Source organism: Aspergillus viridinutans (genome assembly GCF_018404265.1).
Source record: "Aspergillus viridinutans IFM 47045 DNA, scaffold_15, whole genome shotgun sequence".
In the NCBI taxonomy this organism is placed as follows: Eukaryota; Fungi; Ascomycota; class Eurotiomycetes; order Eurotiales; family Aspergillaceae; genus Aspergillus; species Aspergillus viridinutans.
In genome coordinates, this window is record NW_025091231.1 from 684,860 (window position 1) to 698,753 (window position 13,894).

At 50.2% G+C, this 13,894-nt stretch overlaps 5 protein-coding genes across 5 annotated transcripts; 2 read left to right on the forward strand and 3 right to left on the reverse strand.

The window, feature by feature from the left end:
* Nucleotides 1-989: 989 nt before the first annotated feature.
* Aspvir_003574 (ubiquitin-conjugating enzyme E2) lies at nucleotides 990-1,944 on the reverse strand (the record flags this gene model as incomplete). The annotated part of the gene is made up of 3 exons (XM_043275155.1): nucleotides 990-1,716; nucleotides 1,782-1,861; nucleotides 1,918-1,944. The coding sequence occupies 3 exons, from the start codon at nucleotides 1,942-1,944 to the stop codon at nucleotides 990-992; spliced, it is 834 nt and encodes a 277-aa protein (XP_043131090.1).
* A 346-nt stretch (nucleotides 1,945-2,290) lies between these two features.
* sam50 (SAM complex subunit SAM50) lies at nucleotides 2,291-4,070 on the forward strand (the record flags this gene model as incomplete). The annotated part of the gene is made up of 4 exons (XM_043275156.1): nucleotides 2,291-2,323; nucleotides 2,404-2,520; nucleotides 2,616-2,802; nucleotides 2,857-4,070. The coding sequence occupies 4 exons, from the start codon at nucleotides 2,291-2,293 to the stop codon at nucleotides 4,068-4,070; spliced, it is 1,551 nt and encodes a 516-aa protein (XP_043131091.1).
* A 312-nt stretch (nucleotides 4,071-4,382) lies between these two features.
* Aspvir_003576 (transporter YIP1) lies at nucleotides 4,383-5,433 on the forward strand (the record flags this gene model as incomplete). The annotated part of the gene is made up of 2 exons (XM_043275157.1): nucleotides 4,383-4,724; nucleotides 4,831-5,433. 2 exons carry the CDS (start codon nucleotides 4,383-4,385, stop codon nucleotides 5,431-5,433), a joined length of 945 nt encoding a protein of 314 aa, XP_043131092.1.
* Nucleotides 5,434-5,770: 337 nt separating this feature from the next.
* Nucleotides 5,771-8,164, reverse strand: Aspvir_003577 (putative ubiquitin fusion degradation protein (Ufd1); the record flags this gene model as incomplete). The annotated part of the gene is made up of 1 exon (XM_043275158.1): nucleotides 5,771-8,164. One exon carries the CDS (start codon nucleotides 8,162-8,164, stop codon nucleotides 5,771-5,773), a length of 2,394 nt encoding a protein of 797 aa, XP_043131093.1.
* A 616-nt stretch (nucleotides 8,165-8,780) lies between these two features.
* On the reverse strand, nucleotides 8,781-10,809 carry Aspvir_003578 (uncharacterized protein; the record flags this gene model as incomplete). Its single annotated transcript, XM_043275159.1, has 4 exons — nucleotides 8,781-8,862; nucleotides 8,927-9,042; nucleotides 9,114-9,161; nucleotides 9,232-10,809. The coding sequence occupies 4 exons, from the start codon at nucleotides 10,807-10,809 to the stop codon at nucleotides 8,781-8,783; spliced, it is 1,824 nt and encodes a 607-aa protein (XP_043131094.1).
* Between the last annotated feature and the right edge of the window lie 3,085 nt (nucleotides 10,810-13,894).

Below are 13,894 nucleotides of genomic sequence, written 5' to 3' on the forward strand. Positions count from 1 at the left end.
ATGGATGAAAGTTGCCAAAGAGTGAGAGGGAAGTGATCTATCATAGTAAGTACCTCGACTAGTGAGGCACTCCCATAATCACTATCTACTCTATATCTACGGAGTAATATATTATCTATAATTATTACTCAGTCCAGCCGCAGCGCTATTGACTGTAGTGTAACTTTCTCTTGCCCGGTAGGAACTTTGACATAATGCATCTCTTCCAATCATTGTCGATCTTTTAGAAGAATTCGCCTTGTTCCAAACTTTGGTTGACAATCATAATCATCGCCGTTGTTGCCTTGTGAGGATCGCGGAGGAACTGCTATGCTCCTCCTTTTCTATCAATAGATATCTAAATCTTGATCCCACTGAATCCTGCTGCCATAATCTTCTAGATAGGTGTCATCATCATCATCATCATCATCATTCCTAATCGTATCTACATCATGTCTACGCCCCCTCTGCCCCATTCGTGTAACCTCAAGCAAGTGGCTTTATCACCCGGTCGCTGCTCTCACAATAAGCTCAAGGCCCCCCACATCCATATGGACGAGATCAACAAACTAGAGAATTCTTTCCCCCAATGACTACGGACAAATGGTACGAAGGTTCAGTCCTTGCTATTCACACTTCAATTGAAGTACATCGTTCGACGGGCAAATTTGACCATCATCAGAGCTCCGGACGCCATGCCTTGTCTAGAACGCCTCAGAGATCACGTAAAACCGACAAACCTGCAGAATGCAATCCCAATAGCTGCAGAACTATCGTGCAATGTAGCCAGTCGCCCAGAAATGAAATAAAGAATGAGGATAACGGCACCATTATAGGAGTTGGGAATAAAGCCACAATGAAACAAAGGAAAAATCTGACAAAACGAGGGGCCTAGTCGCTAGCTGTTTCCTTCGCTGAACCGATTTCAAAGACTCCGATGCTCTCTCAGTACCACTCCACGAAAAGTAGCGCTGTATTGGTGTGAAAAAAGAAAGAAATTTCGGGAAATCTCAACCTTGAACATCGTTGACCAGCCTGGTAAGAAGTGCGTAGCCGAATATGAGGGCGAGCCCAATCCAGATTTTGTTTCGACGAGCCCAGCTCTGACCTGCTTCTCGTGCGACCTGGCCACCCTCCATTACCGCGCCGAGTCCAGGCGCGCTTGCGTTTGGACGCCTGCGGAGTGCGCTTGTCTCCGGAGAGCACTTTGTGACTGACGAGTTAGGGTCGGGTATTAGTTGCCCAGTGTTCGTATCAATGCGGTTTTCTCTCATCCATTGCCAATTCTCTTGATCTAGCTCCGGCCATTCGCTGCGGAACTTGAAGCCGCCATCTCCAGCCTTCACATTGTTGATTCCCCTCGCTGTGGGAGTCACTCCCGGGGTTGCGCTGATGTGAGAACCTCCACCTGTAGAGTTCCACCACCTTGAGCGCGCAGCCAACACTCTCCGTTCCGCCTCCGAAGCACTGACACTACCGGTGGTCATTTCTTCACTAGTCATGAAAGATAGCAACCCGATCAAAATGGTGGAAACCTCCCAGGCTGGATTAAAGGATTTGGGATGAAAGTCACTGATGCTGAGGCACAGTCGAGACGAAGGTTGGAACCGACCACTTGGAGTGTGCATACGGATTGCCGGGGGCGCAAACGGGTACTCGGGAGGGAACATCAATGTACCCCAGTATTGACCATTCTCATAAGGTGTTCCGGGAGGACCAGTGAGAATATAATGCCATCTAATCTCTTTTTAGTCACTTTATTTTCACATGTTGAGCAGATGATGGGAACAGGAAAGACTTACTCGAGAATGTTGGACTCCGATGGATGCGCCACAATGTATGGCGGAGGATTCTTTTGAATGTTCTGATACTCGCGGGTGAGCTGGAAATTGTCAGCGCAAATTCAAAGGTACAATACTGTGTTGTAGATGAACGAACTCGCTTGTACGCTGCTTTCGTCGCCATCTTTGAGTGGTTAATGCAATGATCTCCGTAACTTTCGAGGCTTGATAAAGTCGAGGGAGGGATTCGGCTCCAGATGCAACAACGCCAAATAGAGCAAAGTGAGCTGAAGGTATTAAAATTTAAGACCAAGAAAATCAAATGATATGAAAGAGAGAATAGGAAGGTAGAATAGCCTCTGTTGCCTGTGTGATGATTTCTGCGGAGTGTCGCTGATGTATGCGCTTGCAGTTCGAGGGGGCGGTTATCAGTCACGTGAGGTTTATGGCTTCATTCTCGCGGCCGCGAGCATCTCGAAGGAAACCGAAAAGGACTGTACGAGGTCTCCTTGGCCATTGCAGCCGCAGCGATGTCCTCACCACTCTCCGCTGAAGATGAAGACGTATGTGATATCATCGGAATTGTCCAAGCCCGTCTGTATAAGAGTATCAACTGACGCTCGCGTGCCTGTTCATCATGTAGATCTTCGAGCGTCTTCAACAGCGAGCCGACCCGAAAGTACTTAAGGAGCAGCAGCAGGCCATCAACGAACGAGTCCATGCTATCTACCAAAAGGCGCAGATGCGTCTTGGAGAGCTGGTATGCCCTCAATTTCCTGTTATTTTATGCAATTCAATCTGCAATGAACGCCGGCAGAATACCTGGTTTACTGACCAACCTCTACATAATACCAGATCGACCAGAACTCAACTCTTCCATGCGCCATATCGTCGGTCCAAGTGCTTAATGCGACTCATACACGCAGAAGGTTCCTGCAATCTATATTCGACCCACTTCTAAGCGTCAATCAATCACGGCCCTATACTCTCTCTGAGGCATTGCGGGAGATCTCATCTCGTGCCGACAAGCTCGCGAAATTCGGTTTGTCACTTTGATATGAAATAGTGTATTTGACAGTTTCTGATATGCTCACAGATATCTTTCAGCAACCAATTTCAGTATATATCGACCAGTCACCAGATGCGAACCCGCAAAATCGAATACCCAACATTGATGTCTTTTTCTCTGTTAAGGAGAAGTCCCGTGTACTCCTGAAGACAGGAACTGATCTTGGGAACACTGAAGGCTCGGCCTATGGAAATCTCCTCTGGCGCAATGTTTTTGGTGGCGCAGAGACTCTCAACCTGAATGCTTCTATGGGAACTAGGACGAGGTCTGCCTATCAAGCTGCTTTCGAAACCCCCCTTCTTAGCGATCCGGATTTCCGCTTCGAACTTGGTGGTATTGCGAGTTCGACGCAAAAGTCATGGGCGAGTCATGAAGAAGTACTGAAGGGTGGCTGGAGTAAGCTCCGCTGGCTCAGCCAATCCGGTCATCGCCATGAGATCGGATACAATGGCTACTGGAGACAGATTACTGGACTGGCCGAGAACGCCTCGCCCACGGTCCGGGCTGATGCAGGGGACAGTGTAAAGAGCAGTATTTTCCACAGCTGGGTCGCCGATCGAAGAGATAACCCTCTCCTTCCATCCCGTGGCTACTACGCCAAGGCCTTCAACGAATTGGCCGGATGGGGACCCCTGAAGGGAGACGTCTCGTTTTGGAAATCGGAGGTCGAAGCCCAGGGAGCAATTCCCATTCCAATTCCCGGGCTTAAAGGTGACAGCGGTATCAGCTTCACAACCGGTTTTCGTGCGGGTCTTCTTTATCCTTTGGGGCTGGACTCCGATTCCCGACCTCAGCTATCTCGCATTAATGACCGCTTCCTGCTCGGAGGCCCGACGGACGTCCGCGGCTTCCGCCTCTGTGGACTTGGTCCTCATGATGGAGCCGATGCTGTAGGAGGCGATGTGTATGCTGCGGGAAGTGCAAATCTACTCCTCCCTCTTCCTCGAGTCGGTGCGGACAAGCCTCTGCGACTGCAGGCGTTTGTGAACGGTGGCCGCCTTCTACCCCTGCGCACTTTGCAGAAGGAGGCTCCCACAAACAGCGCAGAGGTGAAGGACGCCATGACTGCTACGATTTCAGAGCTAGGAAATGGACTGCCTAGCGTTGCGGCAGGCATTGGACTCGTGTACGCCCACCCTGTTGCGCGATTTGAGCTGAACTTCTCGCTCCCACTGGTGTTGCGGAAGGGTGAGGAGGGCAGAAAGGGACTGCAGCTCGGAATCGGTATCAGTTTCCTGTAGAAAATATGTACTATGCATCAATTTCGAATAGAATTTTACAGCGTTCAGATCTGATCTAGTTCTTCGTATGGGGAAGCTGGGGGGGTTGTCTGACTAAGCACATAGTGGAGGCAAGGGAGCTATTCAACACACAGCCAACCGCTGTACTGTACGAACCGCAACACCGCTCCAGACTATGGAACTCTTCAAGCAAAATTAGTCTATCATACTCCTCAGGCACTATAGCACTCAATAGACCTCGGAGTCTCCGAATTTACCTGTTCCGATCAAGCGCTTGATCGTCCTTGCAGTCCACTCTACATATTGGCCGCGATGGCCCAATACTATCCACAGCAACAGCCCTACGGGTCGCAGGCCTCCCCGCAGAATCTCCAGTTTTATCCTTCATCATATACCTCGGTTTCAGGCCACACAACACCATCGCAAGCTTATGGCGGGTTTGGCGGGCCCTCGGGCTCCACTGCTCAGGCATTTGGAGGGGTCGGGAGCGGATACGGTGGCTTTGGGTCCCCTGCCGCTGCAGTGAGTGGGAGAATGGGTGAACAGGGCGGATTAAGGACAGGATGGCTTGCTGCATTTGGCACGGAGGGCTATGAAGGGGAGCCGCCGCTGTTGGAGGAGCTGGGTGTGAATTTTGCGCATATCAGGACCAAGGTGGGTAATGGCCTGTCCAGTGGTTTGATATCCGGCTGCGCGAAGAATGGAGACGTTGTGTTCCTATTTAGACGGAGAGAGGCTAATCTTTTCGGATCGCTCACAGACACTGACGGTGCTCAATCCCTTTGCTCGGATTGATCAGCATCTCATGGACGACAGCGATCTTTACGGGGCTCTCCTCTACATCGTGCTCTACGGGACATTCCTCCTTCTCTCGGGCAAGGTCTTCTACGGCTACATCTACGGTGTTGCCGTCTTCGGTACCGTCGCCCTGCATCTGATTCTCAGTCTCATGTCGCCCGCTCTCGATACCGCGTCTGCGCCCAATGCCGCAGACCCGTCCAACTACGACCCCCATCACAAGCCTACCATGTCCGACGCCTCTTCCGTGGGTCATTTCTCTGCCACTCTGACGTTTCCCCGGTCAGCCAGCGTTCTCGGTTACTGCTTCCTGCCCTTGGTTTTGACCAGTCTTGTGGGGATTCTGATCCCGATGGATACGTTGTTCGGGTACTTGTTAACGACGGCCGCGGTCGGCTGGTGCACGTATAGTTCCTCGGGGATGTTCTGCGCTGTGGCCCGGATGCGTGGTATGAGAGGCTTGGTGGCGTACCCGCTTGCACTGTTCTATGTCGTCTTCGGCATCATGGGGATCTTCTCGTCCCGCGGCAGCGGTACTCTGGCCGCTAAAACGGGCGCCGCTTGAGGGCGAAGCCCATGACTGTTCGTTACAAGGTTGGTCGCACTTCTTAGCCGGCCACTCGGGACTCATGTYTGCATGATCTGGTTTTTAGCCTCGTGTATTCTCTTACTGTCGAAATTCTTGTTCTGTGGGTATGAAGAAGCTCCATACTTATGATAAATATCCTTTAGCTGATCGGTAAATGAACTTACATATTTTCTTCATAGAAGCAATGACATGAATTAATAGAGGAGATCGATAGACAAAGGTTTCAGGTACAATGATCATATCATCAAAGCGTTCATCACTTAGGTTCTATATCCATATGACACCCTAGATCGCAGGTCTATGTCCAGCCAAATCATCTAATAGAACGTTTGTCCTCATCTTTTGCAGGCGCCCAGTTTGTCAACCACTCTCGTGCTTTGTCAAGATCCCCAGCGGTGGCTTCGACAGCAGCAACACACCATGGCAGATCATATGCCTTCCCTCCGGTCACAGCTCCTTCAGCGGCAATCATCTCCGCCAGAATTCGTCGCTGCTGGCCGACTTGATCGGTGCAAAGGTAGAAAGGTGCAGTGTTCGGCGCGTCCCTCCGGAGATTGATGGCGTCTATCAGGGGTCGCACCAAGGTCAAGATATCCGCGGCGCTCATCGACGTCGACCCGCCATCGCCGGTGTTGGATGATAGCCGGTGTTGCTTCCCTGTCTTGCAGTACTCGTTCTGACACCAGGGCTTCCCGCATCCTGACATCAGCTGGGAGAGATATCGACGCTCGATGCGGCGACGAAGCGATTTCCCCTCGGGATCGTACGTATCTACGTAAAGAGGTCCGAAGCATATACTGCAGAGGCCTAGCGTGTCGGTTCCTGGGGTGATTGTGCTCTGCACTACGCGTGCATCGAGCGTTCTGCCACAGTTCTGGTTCAAACAGATACGGGGCGCTGGTCGAGAGAGACGCTCGAGATCATGGTGGCGCAGGTGCGTCTTCATATCCCGGAGTCGAATGATTTTGTTGCAGAGATGGCATTCTGTCGTCCGGCCGCCGTCAACCAATTCATGCGGAGTGAGACCGGACAACAACACCTCAGGGTCGAGCATGTCAGGGTCCGTCTCCCCTCTCTGCGGTACTACCAGATGACAGAATTGACATAGAATTGGCTTCTCTGGACATACGGTCGTGCGATGTTGAGCGAGGCTGGGGAGGCTGTCGGCTTCGAATCCACAACCAGGACATGAGCGCCTGGTATGGAAGATACCGTCATGCCTATGTTTGCTAGAAAGATCATTACCGTGGGACGAATCCTGAGGGCAGTGCCAATGATTTTCCCATTCTGGAGAGCGCTTCTGGAAGACATTGCCGCACTGAGGACAAAGCACATTATTGCGCAAACAAAAGTTCTCGTGCAGAACAAGCGTCCTCTGAGGCACCCATTGATGACAGTTCTTACACTGCACATCGCCAGGTTCATGAGTATCTGACTGGTCTCCCATCTGTTCCACCTCTTGAACAGTCGAAGAGCTTTGCACGACCCGGATGCTATAACGAAGTGGTGAAGTCTGGGTTGATTCCACCCCGTCACCAGCCTCGGTTTGAGCATACGCATGTACCGAAAGATACAACGCCTCGGCCCCGTCTAGTTCGACATTTGTTGGCCGGATACGAAGCTTTTTTGACGGTTGGCTTGAGAAGTCGGCAAAAACGTGCTCGTCCAACCTGGGTCGATTCCGCTGACGCGAGGAGAACGGACTTGCAAACAAATAGACAACTGCGTCATCTATTCCCTCAAGTTCAACTTCGATCATCTCCTCACGATCCCATTTGCTGAGTTCGTAGTCCACGTATTCGCCCGGGATCACCTGTCCAGTGACTGTTTCTCCCAGGGCGAGAACCCCGCCTATTGAGCTGCCCCCTTTGGTACCGGGAGCACGAGAAGCTTTCTCTAACCGTCTTTGCAATGTCTCTCTTGCCTGGTCTTCAGTTAACGCCACGATATCGACTTCCAAATCCGTATCCACGACGCAAATGCCGTCGCCTTCGGGTTCCACCTTGTCGACAAGAAATCTAAACAGTTCGTTCCGATTCCCGGACACCGAAAGGAGTTCCCCGGTAGTCAAAGTAGTGAAATTGTCACGTAAATATCGCTCCAGCAAAGCTTTCCAGTCCTCTGGGTCGTATCCAGCTTCGAGAGGGCGTAGGCGAACATACGTGCCTTTGGGCAACTGCTTGGCATGGACTGTAACTGCGGGGGCTGAGTGGCTGGTCAAGCGAACAGATTCTAATCGTCCTCCATTGTTCAAATCCGTAGAATGCGCCGTCTCTGTCACATGGTCACCGGTTTGTAATTGGAATAGCTCATCCTCGATGTCAAGAGCCCGTCGTAGAAAAGCGCTGAGACCCACTTCTTCCTCTTCAGCTGAGAACTCCCGTATCCCTGCATATATTGCACGATCATTTTTGGGGTTCACGAGTCGGAAAGTCAGTGGATGAGGTAACTGCTTTTGGCGGTCTAGATGCTGCGATCGAGCTCGCGATTCGGCGGCGAATGTGTGAGGATTGAACGGATCAAAGGTGCTGGTGTATTGGCGCGAGGAACTCTGAGACGACACGTCGCTCAACGGAGCAGCAGCCAGAAGCTGCTCGAGGGCCGATTGTGGCAGAGTAATCTTATCTCCAGGTAACTTGGGTGTGCGCTGTGGTGGAGCAACGAAGAACTGGTATGACCACTGTAATGAATCTTGCTCCCGAGCCATGATTTAGACACGGGATGTTATCAAAATGGGGCGACAAAGAAGGAATCTGTTGTGAGACATCTTATGTCCCATCAGCGCGCATGCAGTTGAAATCCATCGCCGCCATCGAACAGTTGCGGTCGTTCTGGAAGATGCTCCGCTTATCAATAACAATGTACCTCGTGGAGAAATTTTGCCCCTCCGTATTGATTACGACATCATGCTGGTTGCCTACTAGAAATATACTCAACTCACGGAAGAGTGGACTGTCTCGTCTTGAATTGCGAAGAAAAGAGGGAAATACCCAGAATCGTGAGAAACAAGAAAAAGAGGGGAAGAGTGGGGGCTGGGGTTTCAAAAGACCTATTCAATGGAGCTCGATTCGCATGGGAAGCAGTTTGAAGAACAGCAGGCTTCGCCAAAAAAAACCTGAAATAGGAGAGGAAAGGGAGATTCAACGTATTCAAGGGGGATATCTAGTGACTGATGGAGTTGAAGCAAGCCTGCTAACCTCAGTCCGCTGTAAATAAAAATAAAATAAATAAATAAAAATTCGCCCGCAAAGTTCATATCATGGTCATAACCAGTCGTCACAGTGTTCATGTTCAAATGCCAATAGGGGCCTCGCAAAGCTGCCTCAACATCTGCGGATACCTCTCGAAAACGTGCTAATAAAGTTGCCTAAGCCGATGACGCGAACTGGTGTTGCACCAGTCACACTGGAACCATTCCAATCAGCTTTGCCTTCCAGGTTGTCGTTGGGAATCAACTGCAAGTACTTACCATTGTCGAAGAGCAGCCCTCGTTGTGCTCAATGCAGTATAGTCCTTGGCAGTGTTGGCACGTTCGTTGGCAATCAAGTTTGCATGCGGCGCACTGAAGATACTGTCAGTTGAAAGCTTTGAGACTTTTCTTTTCCCTTTTCTTTTTCTACCGCCCCCTTTTCCGCTCGTTCATAAGAAATGCTTACAGTAGGGCCACATTCCCAGCAATCCTTGCTCACTCCACGTTCCAGTCTCTAGGATCCTTAGTCAGTGAACTGGCGTATCGCCTCGGCTCTGAACATGCGCATATCCAAGCTTGCATACCTGAGACGGGTCATTGCTGCTGAGAGAAGCTCTCATTGCAGTCTGATGCGGCGAAAGATTAGAGCTCACATGTTGTGGATGCGGCAGGCAGTCGGCGCAAAACCATTTGTTACAACGGTGGCACCAGCGATCGGTAAGACAATCTGCGCAGCGGGCAATCAGGGCGGGATGTTCCGCCCCTGGAAAAAGCGAAGGGCGCTTCGCCGCCGCAATCGAGGACGAGTGAAAAGGGGGCGGATCGAGCAGAGGAAATGTCTCCTCTGGGGACTGTCCCCAGATCGCTGGGCCCTCGGGAGAGCTGTGACAACCGTCACATCCGCGAGACCCGAGGGCAACAGTAGCAATCGCTGGACCGAGCAAGTGGCCATCATGCTGAGACCCATCCTGGCTAACCAACATAGCATTGGGGTCGTGTCTTGGCCCACGGCACAGCACGGCGTCAAAAGTGATGATGCCGTGGCATCTCCGAATTGTCTGTGCCCAGCCTTCCTCGATGCTAGCGGTCAGTAACCTGCCGGAAGGTGAGTACCAGGCGTTCTGCCGGTAAGTCTCACGGGCCTGGTCATGTTGAGGCGATAACTGTCTCGCTTCCACCGGCGTTTGACTGGCACACCTTGAACCCCACCAGTTGCGGTACCTGCTTCGTGCTGCAGCTTGTCCCACATTCGGTGGCGTGAAAAAATAGATTCCTTTCACCCTGGGGGTGCCGGCAGGGCGAGTCGGACGCACGGCATATTGAAGGACTTGCATGAGTTTACGTTCATTCAAATGTTGACACCCTCTGATAGACAGGATCTTCACATTGAAGCGGTCACTCAGCAAAATGTCTGCTATTAGGTCCGCCGGAACCGGTAACCCGTCCAAGATCAAGGTGCGCACGTCCTGTAAAAGCGACCTGTGCTCGAGTTTTGCGAAAATCTTCTTTAAGGGGGCCGAGTAGAACTCGTCCTCGGTAAGAGACTCGTCCATGAGTTCATTACCCAAGGCCTCAGCCCTACCGTCAACTGTCGAACTCCTCTGCAGCTGCGCCCCACGACACCTACTTAGGTCAAGATGCCGAAAGACGTAAGGCGTCTCCATAATCGCGGATCGGAGGGTGCGGCATGTTGATGCCAATGAGAACAGGCCCGAAACCGACAAATAAGGAGCCATATGATCAAGGATCAAGCTATTGCACAGCACATCGGTGAGAGATGCTGGCTTCGACGGAATCACGGTCACAGAGCACTGATTCTCCTCCTGGGGAACCTCTTCTTCCTCGGAGGTTACCTGCACTTCCCGAACGACTGGGACAAGGCCTAGTTCCTTGGGGGTCAATCGTCGAGTTCCGTAGTAGAAGTCCGGGGCACGCCCAATGAGATTTTGACGATAGGCGGCGATGGCACCAATGGCAAGCTCATCCCCAGCAGTGAATCTGGGAGCAACATTGGGCTGGATTTCCTTGAGAGCGGCCCTGGCTTTGGCCAGCTCATTTTCGAGTAGGTTGATGGTTGATTGTAGGACAGCCGGCATGGCTTTGATGTTGACTGGATCGATGGCTGTGACTAATGAATACCATAGTTCGCCTTCGGCCATCATACACGATTGAACCGGGGTCGGCCAAAATTGCACGCAAACAGACCCGATGTGTTAGAGCAGTTAGGACCTTAGCGACATCGATCAGTTGAAAGGAAGACGAAATGAAAAGGACGCGAGGAGTGGCGATTGTAAAGTAATGACAAAGGTTCAATGATACGTGTGCTTGAATGCTGTATATGTAAATTAATATTAAGTATAGCCGGATAAATTGGCCACCAGATTGATGTGATAATTAATGATGGTAACATAATACAAAGACAAGATAGCGGTAGTACTGGCGGTACTAGCGTGGGACCATGGCTGATGTAAATACGTCGTTCATTTTAAAAAGAAGGGGAAAGGAAAGATGGGGGGTTGCGAAATCGAATGAGAATTGACATTGAATGCAGCCACTTTCGAAAGATGATACCGGTGAACAATAAAGGCAGCAGCCAATTGGGGATGACGGACGGCTGGATGAATCAAGGCTTACCTTGACTCCTTCAATCATTAACTACCTTAGATACCTTGGTACCTCAATCGTATGGTCCGGAGGATACGGACGACGGAGTAGCGAGATACGGAAGGACTAAAAGAGCAAGTCCGGGGAACCCACCATAACAAGCGAGCTTATTTTTCTAGAAGGCTGGTGGAAGACTCGAAGAGCGCAGTGGACGGAGTGGACAGACAAGGGATAGAGTAGCCACTTGGATTGACAAGTAAAGAATGAACTGTGTTTACTCGAGAAGAGACGGAAGAAGATCTTTATATACTTCGGCATCCAAGAGAGATCCTATCATTTAAGGCACGGAGGTACGGAGTACAGACATAGCATTTTGATCATTGATTGCATTATGTTGCACAGAAGACACAGAGATAGGAGCCACTTCACTTTTCCGGATAAAATTTGTAGATGAGCTAAGAATGATTGTCGGTTATTTTCTTTTTTTTTCCCCCCTTAGGGATATTATGGTTTCTGATCATTACTGTGCCAATAATAGGTCAGTACCTATCTAGATACAGTAAATGGAAAGAAGTCCATGAAAACGAAAAGGGTGGGCCCACTGCGGAGAATGGAGAGAGTCTTAAAGTTACGGAGGAATCTCATCCACCAGAGAGGGAGGGACTAAACCAGGGACTAGGGAGACTCAGTCCGCTCTATCCGTGTCGGAGAATCTGACGGCGAGAGTGCAAGACTCTTAGAACAGGTGTTAGAGAAGTTGCAGATGATCTGGCAACCGATCAGGAAACAAAGCGAAGCAAGCTATCATTGGTTGGGAGTATTCGGAGAAGGAGGCGCGGACTTCGTTGATCCTGGCCACATGTGGATAAAATCCAGACTTAGGATGGACAGCTAATTGTTCTCTATTGACTTGGCCAAACCGGCGGAACGAGCAGCGCAAGGGGAGGCACAGCCCAGCCGCACGAGGAGACCTAAGATTGGACGGACTGGAGGACAAGGGTGGAATATACGGAACTCGCATATGTATCATGTAGGTATCTATTCTACGGAGTACTCGAGTACTGTTGTTCTTGGAACGGGCCGAATCGCCCGAGACGAAGGATGCCATACAGAGACGACACGTATGTGAGATATCAAGGATGGAGGAAACCGTCCATCAGAAGAGCGGGCTTCAGCCTTTACTGTAAATAAGGGATTGATGTCTTTGTGCTCTTCTTACCATTATTATTACCTATTATGATGACCTGATTCCTATCTAAAATTGCACTTTGTTTGCAGTCTGTAAGGTAACTTTACCTACTTCATAATAATACTTCGGCACAAGTCATCAGATCTGGAATGCCCCACCAAAGCCGAGACCCTTCAACAAGAGGACCCACTCCTAGTCACGCGTATGCCACAAAGGCTCCCTCAGGAAAGATGTCTGTTTGAACGACGCGCTAACTGGCTACCTGCCTTCGCTGTTGTATAGGTACTTTGTTCCATATTGGAAGAAGGATCTTGGTTTAACAGCGAACGCTTAGTATGAAAAGCACTTGTGCAACTCCATTGTTGGTTATCTATGCCTCAAACCCATGGATAGGGGAGGCTACCTACATCATGATGCCATTCTCTTACTGTACTATTCAAGTATTACCTGTAGCTACGTAGAGATGGAAACAGAATGATCGTCGAGCAAGCGAGGATCCTTGCAGATCATTTACCTACTCACAGAGTCGCAATAGAGTACGTACGGTAGATAGTCTACATATCTATCCCCTATTTCTATGGACCGACTAGATCCATCAAGTTATTGTCGATGGAGACAAGACCGTAGCTATGATAACGATAGCGGTAGGCTATGCAGTTTTACTACCTTACTTGGACCACATACCAACATCCTTTCCTCATCCTCCTTGATAACCTTGGCTGCTTTGCTTGGCAGAGCCTGAGTATTGGTCATAACTCATCCATATATGCCAAGTCTGTCGAGTCATTAATGGGTAGTCAATAGTCTCTCAATAGTGATATCTGGGCATTCCTGATACTCGAAGATTAAGACATCCATCACCCAGGAAAATACCTTGGAAGACTATCTAGGACTGGCGAGTGAGTATCTAGTTGTCTCAATCTCGCATAGGCTGTGGGATGAATTTTTGTAGACTGTACAGTATGTTCCGTCGATCTACTTAAGAATGCGCAAGGTATGGCGGAATATGGACCGTCTTTCTCGCCAAGATCTACCGTGCGACCTACCACTATCTACGACGTGTCGACGTAGGAATGTTACAAAATCGACCTCAACCCTTTTGCCCGGGTGCTACGTCGAGACTGAGACAGCATGAGAGCATGAGAACCCAACACCCGCCGGCTAGATGTTTGATCCACGTCATCTACAGGCTACATACACCCTGGGATCACAGACTTGGTGTAATGTTATGCACGTCAATCGCCCCTTTGACTGGGCAGTTGGCCATCTACATCATGCAAAGCGCAAGTCATCATGAAGCAGCAAATGCCATGTATTCGCTGGAGGACGTAAGGTAATGGTGTGGATCATGCTGAAAGTAGCACTATTGTTACATGTCGTCCGTCGCCCGTCCCCTGAGAGTTTCGCTTTAGCGGTTGAACCACTTCCGCTCCCCTCCCTTCCCCGAGAACTCT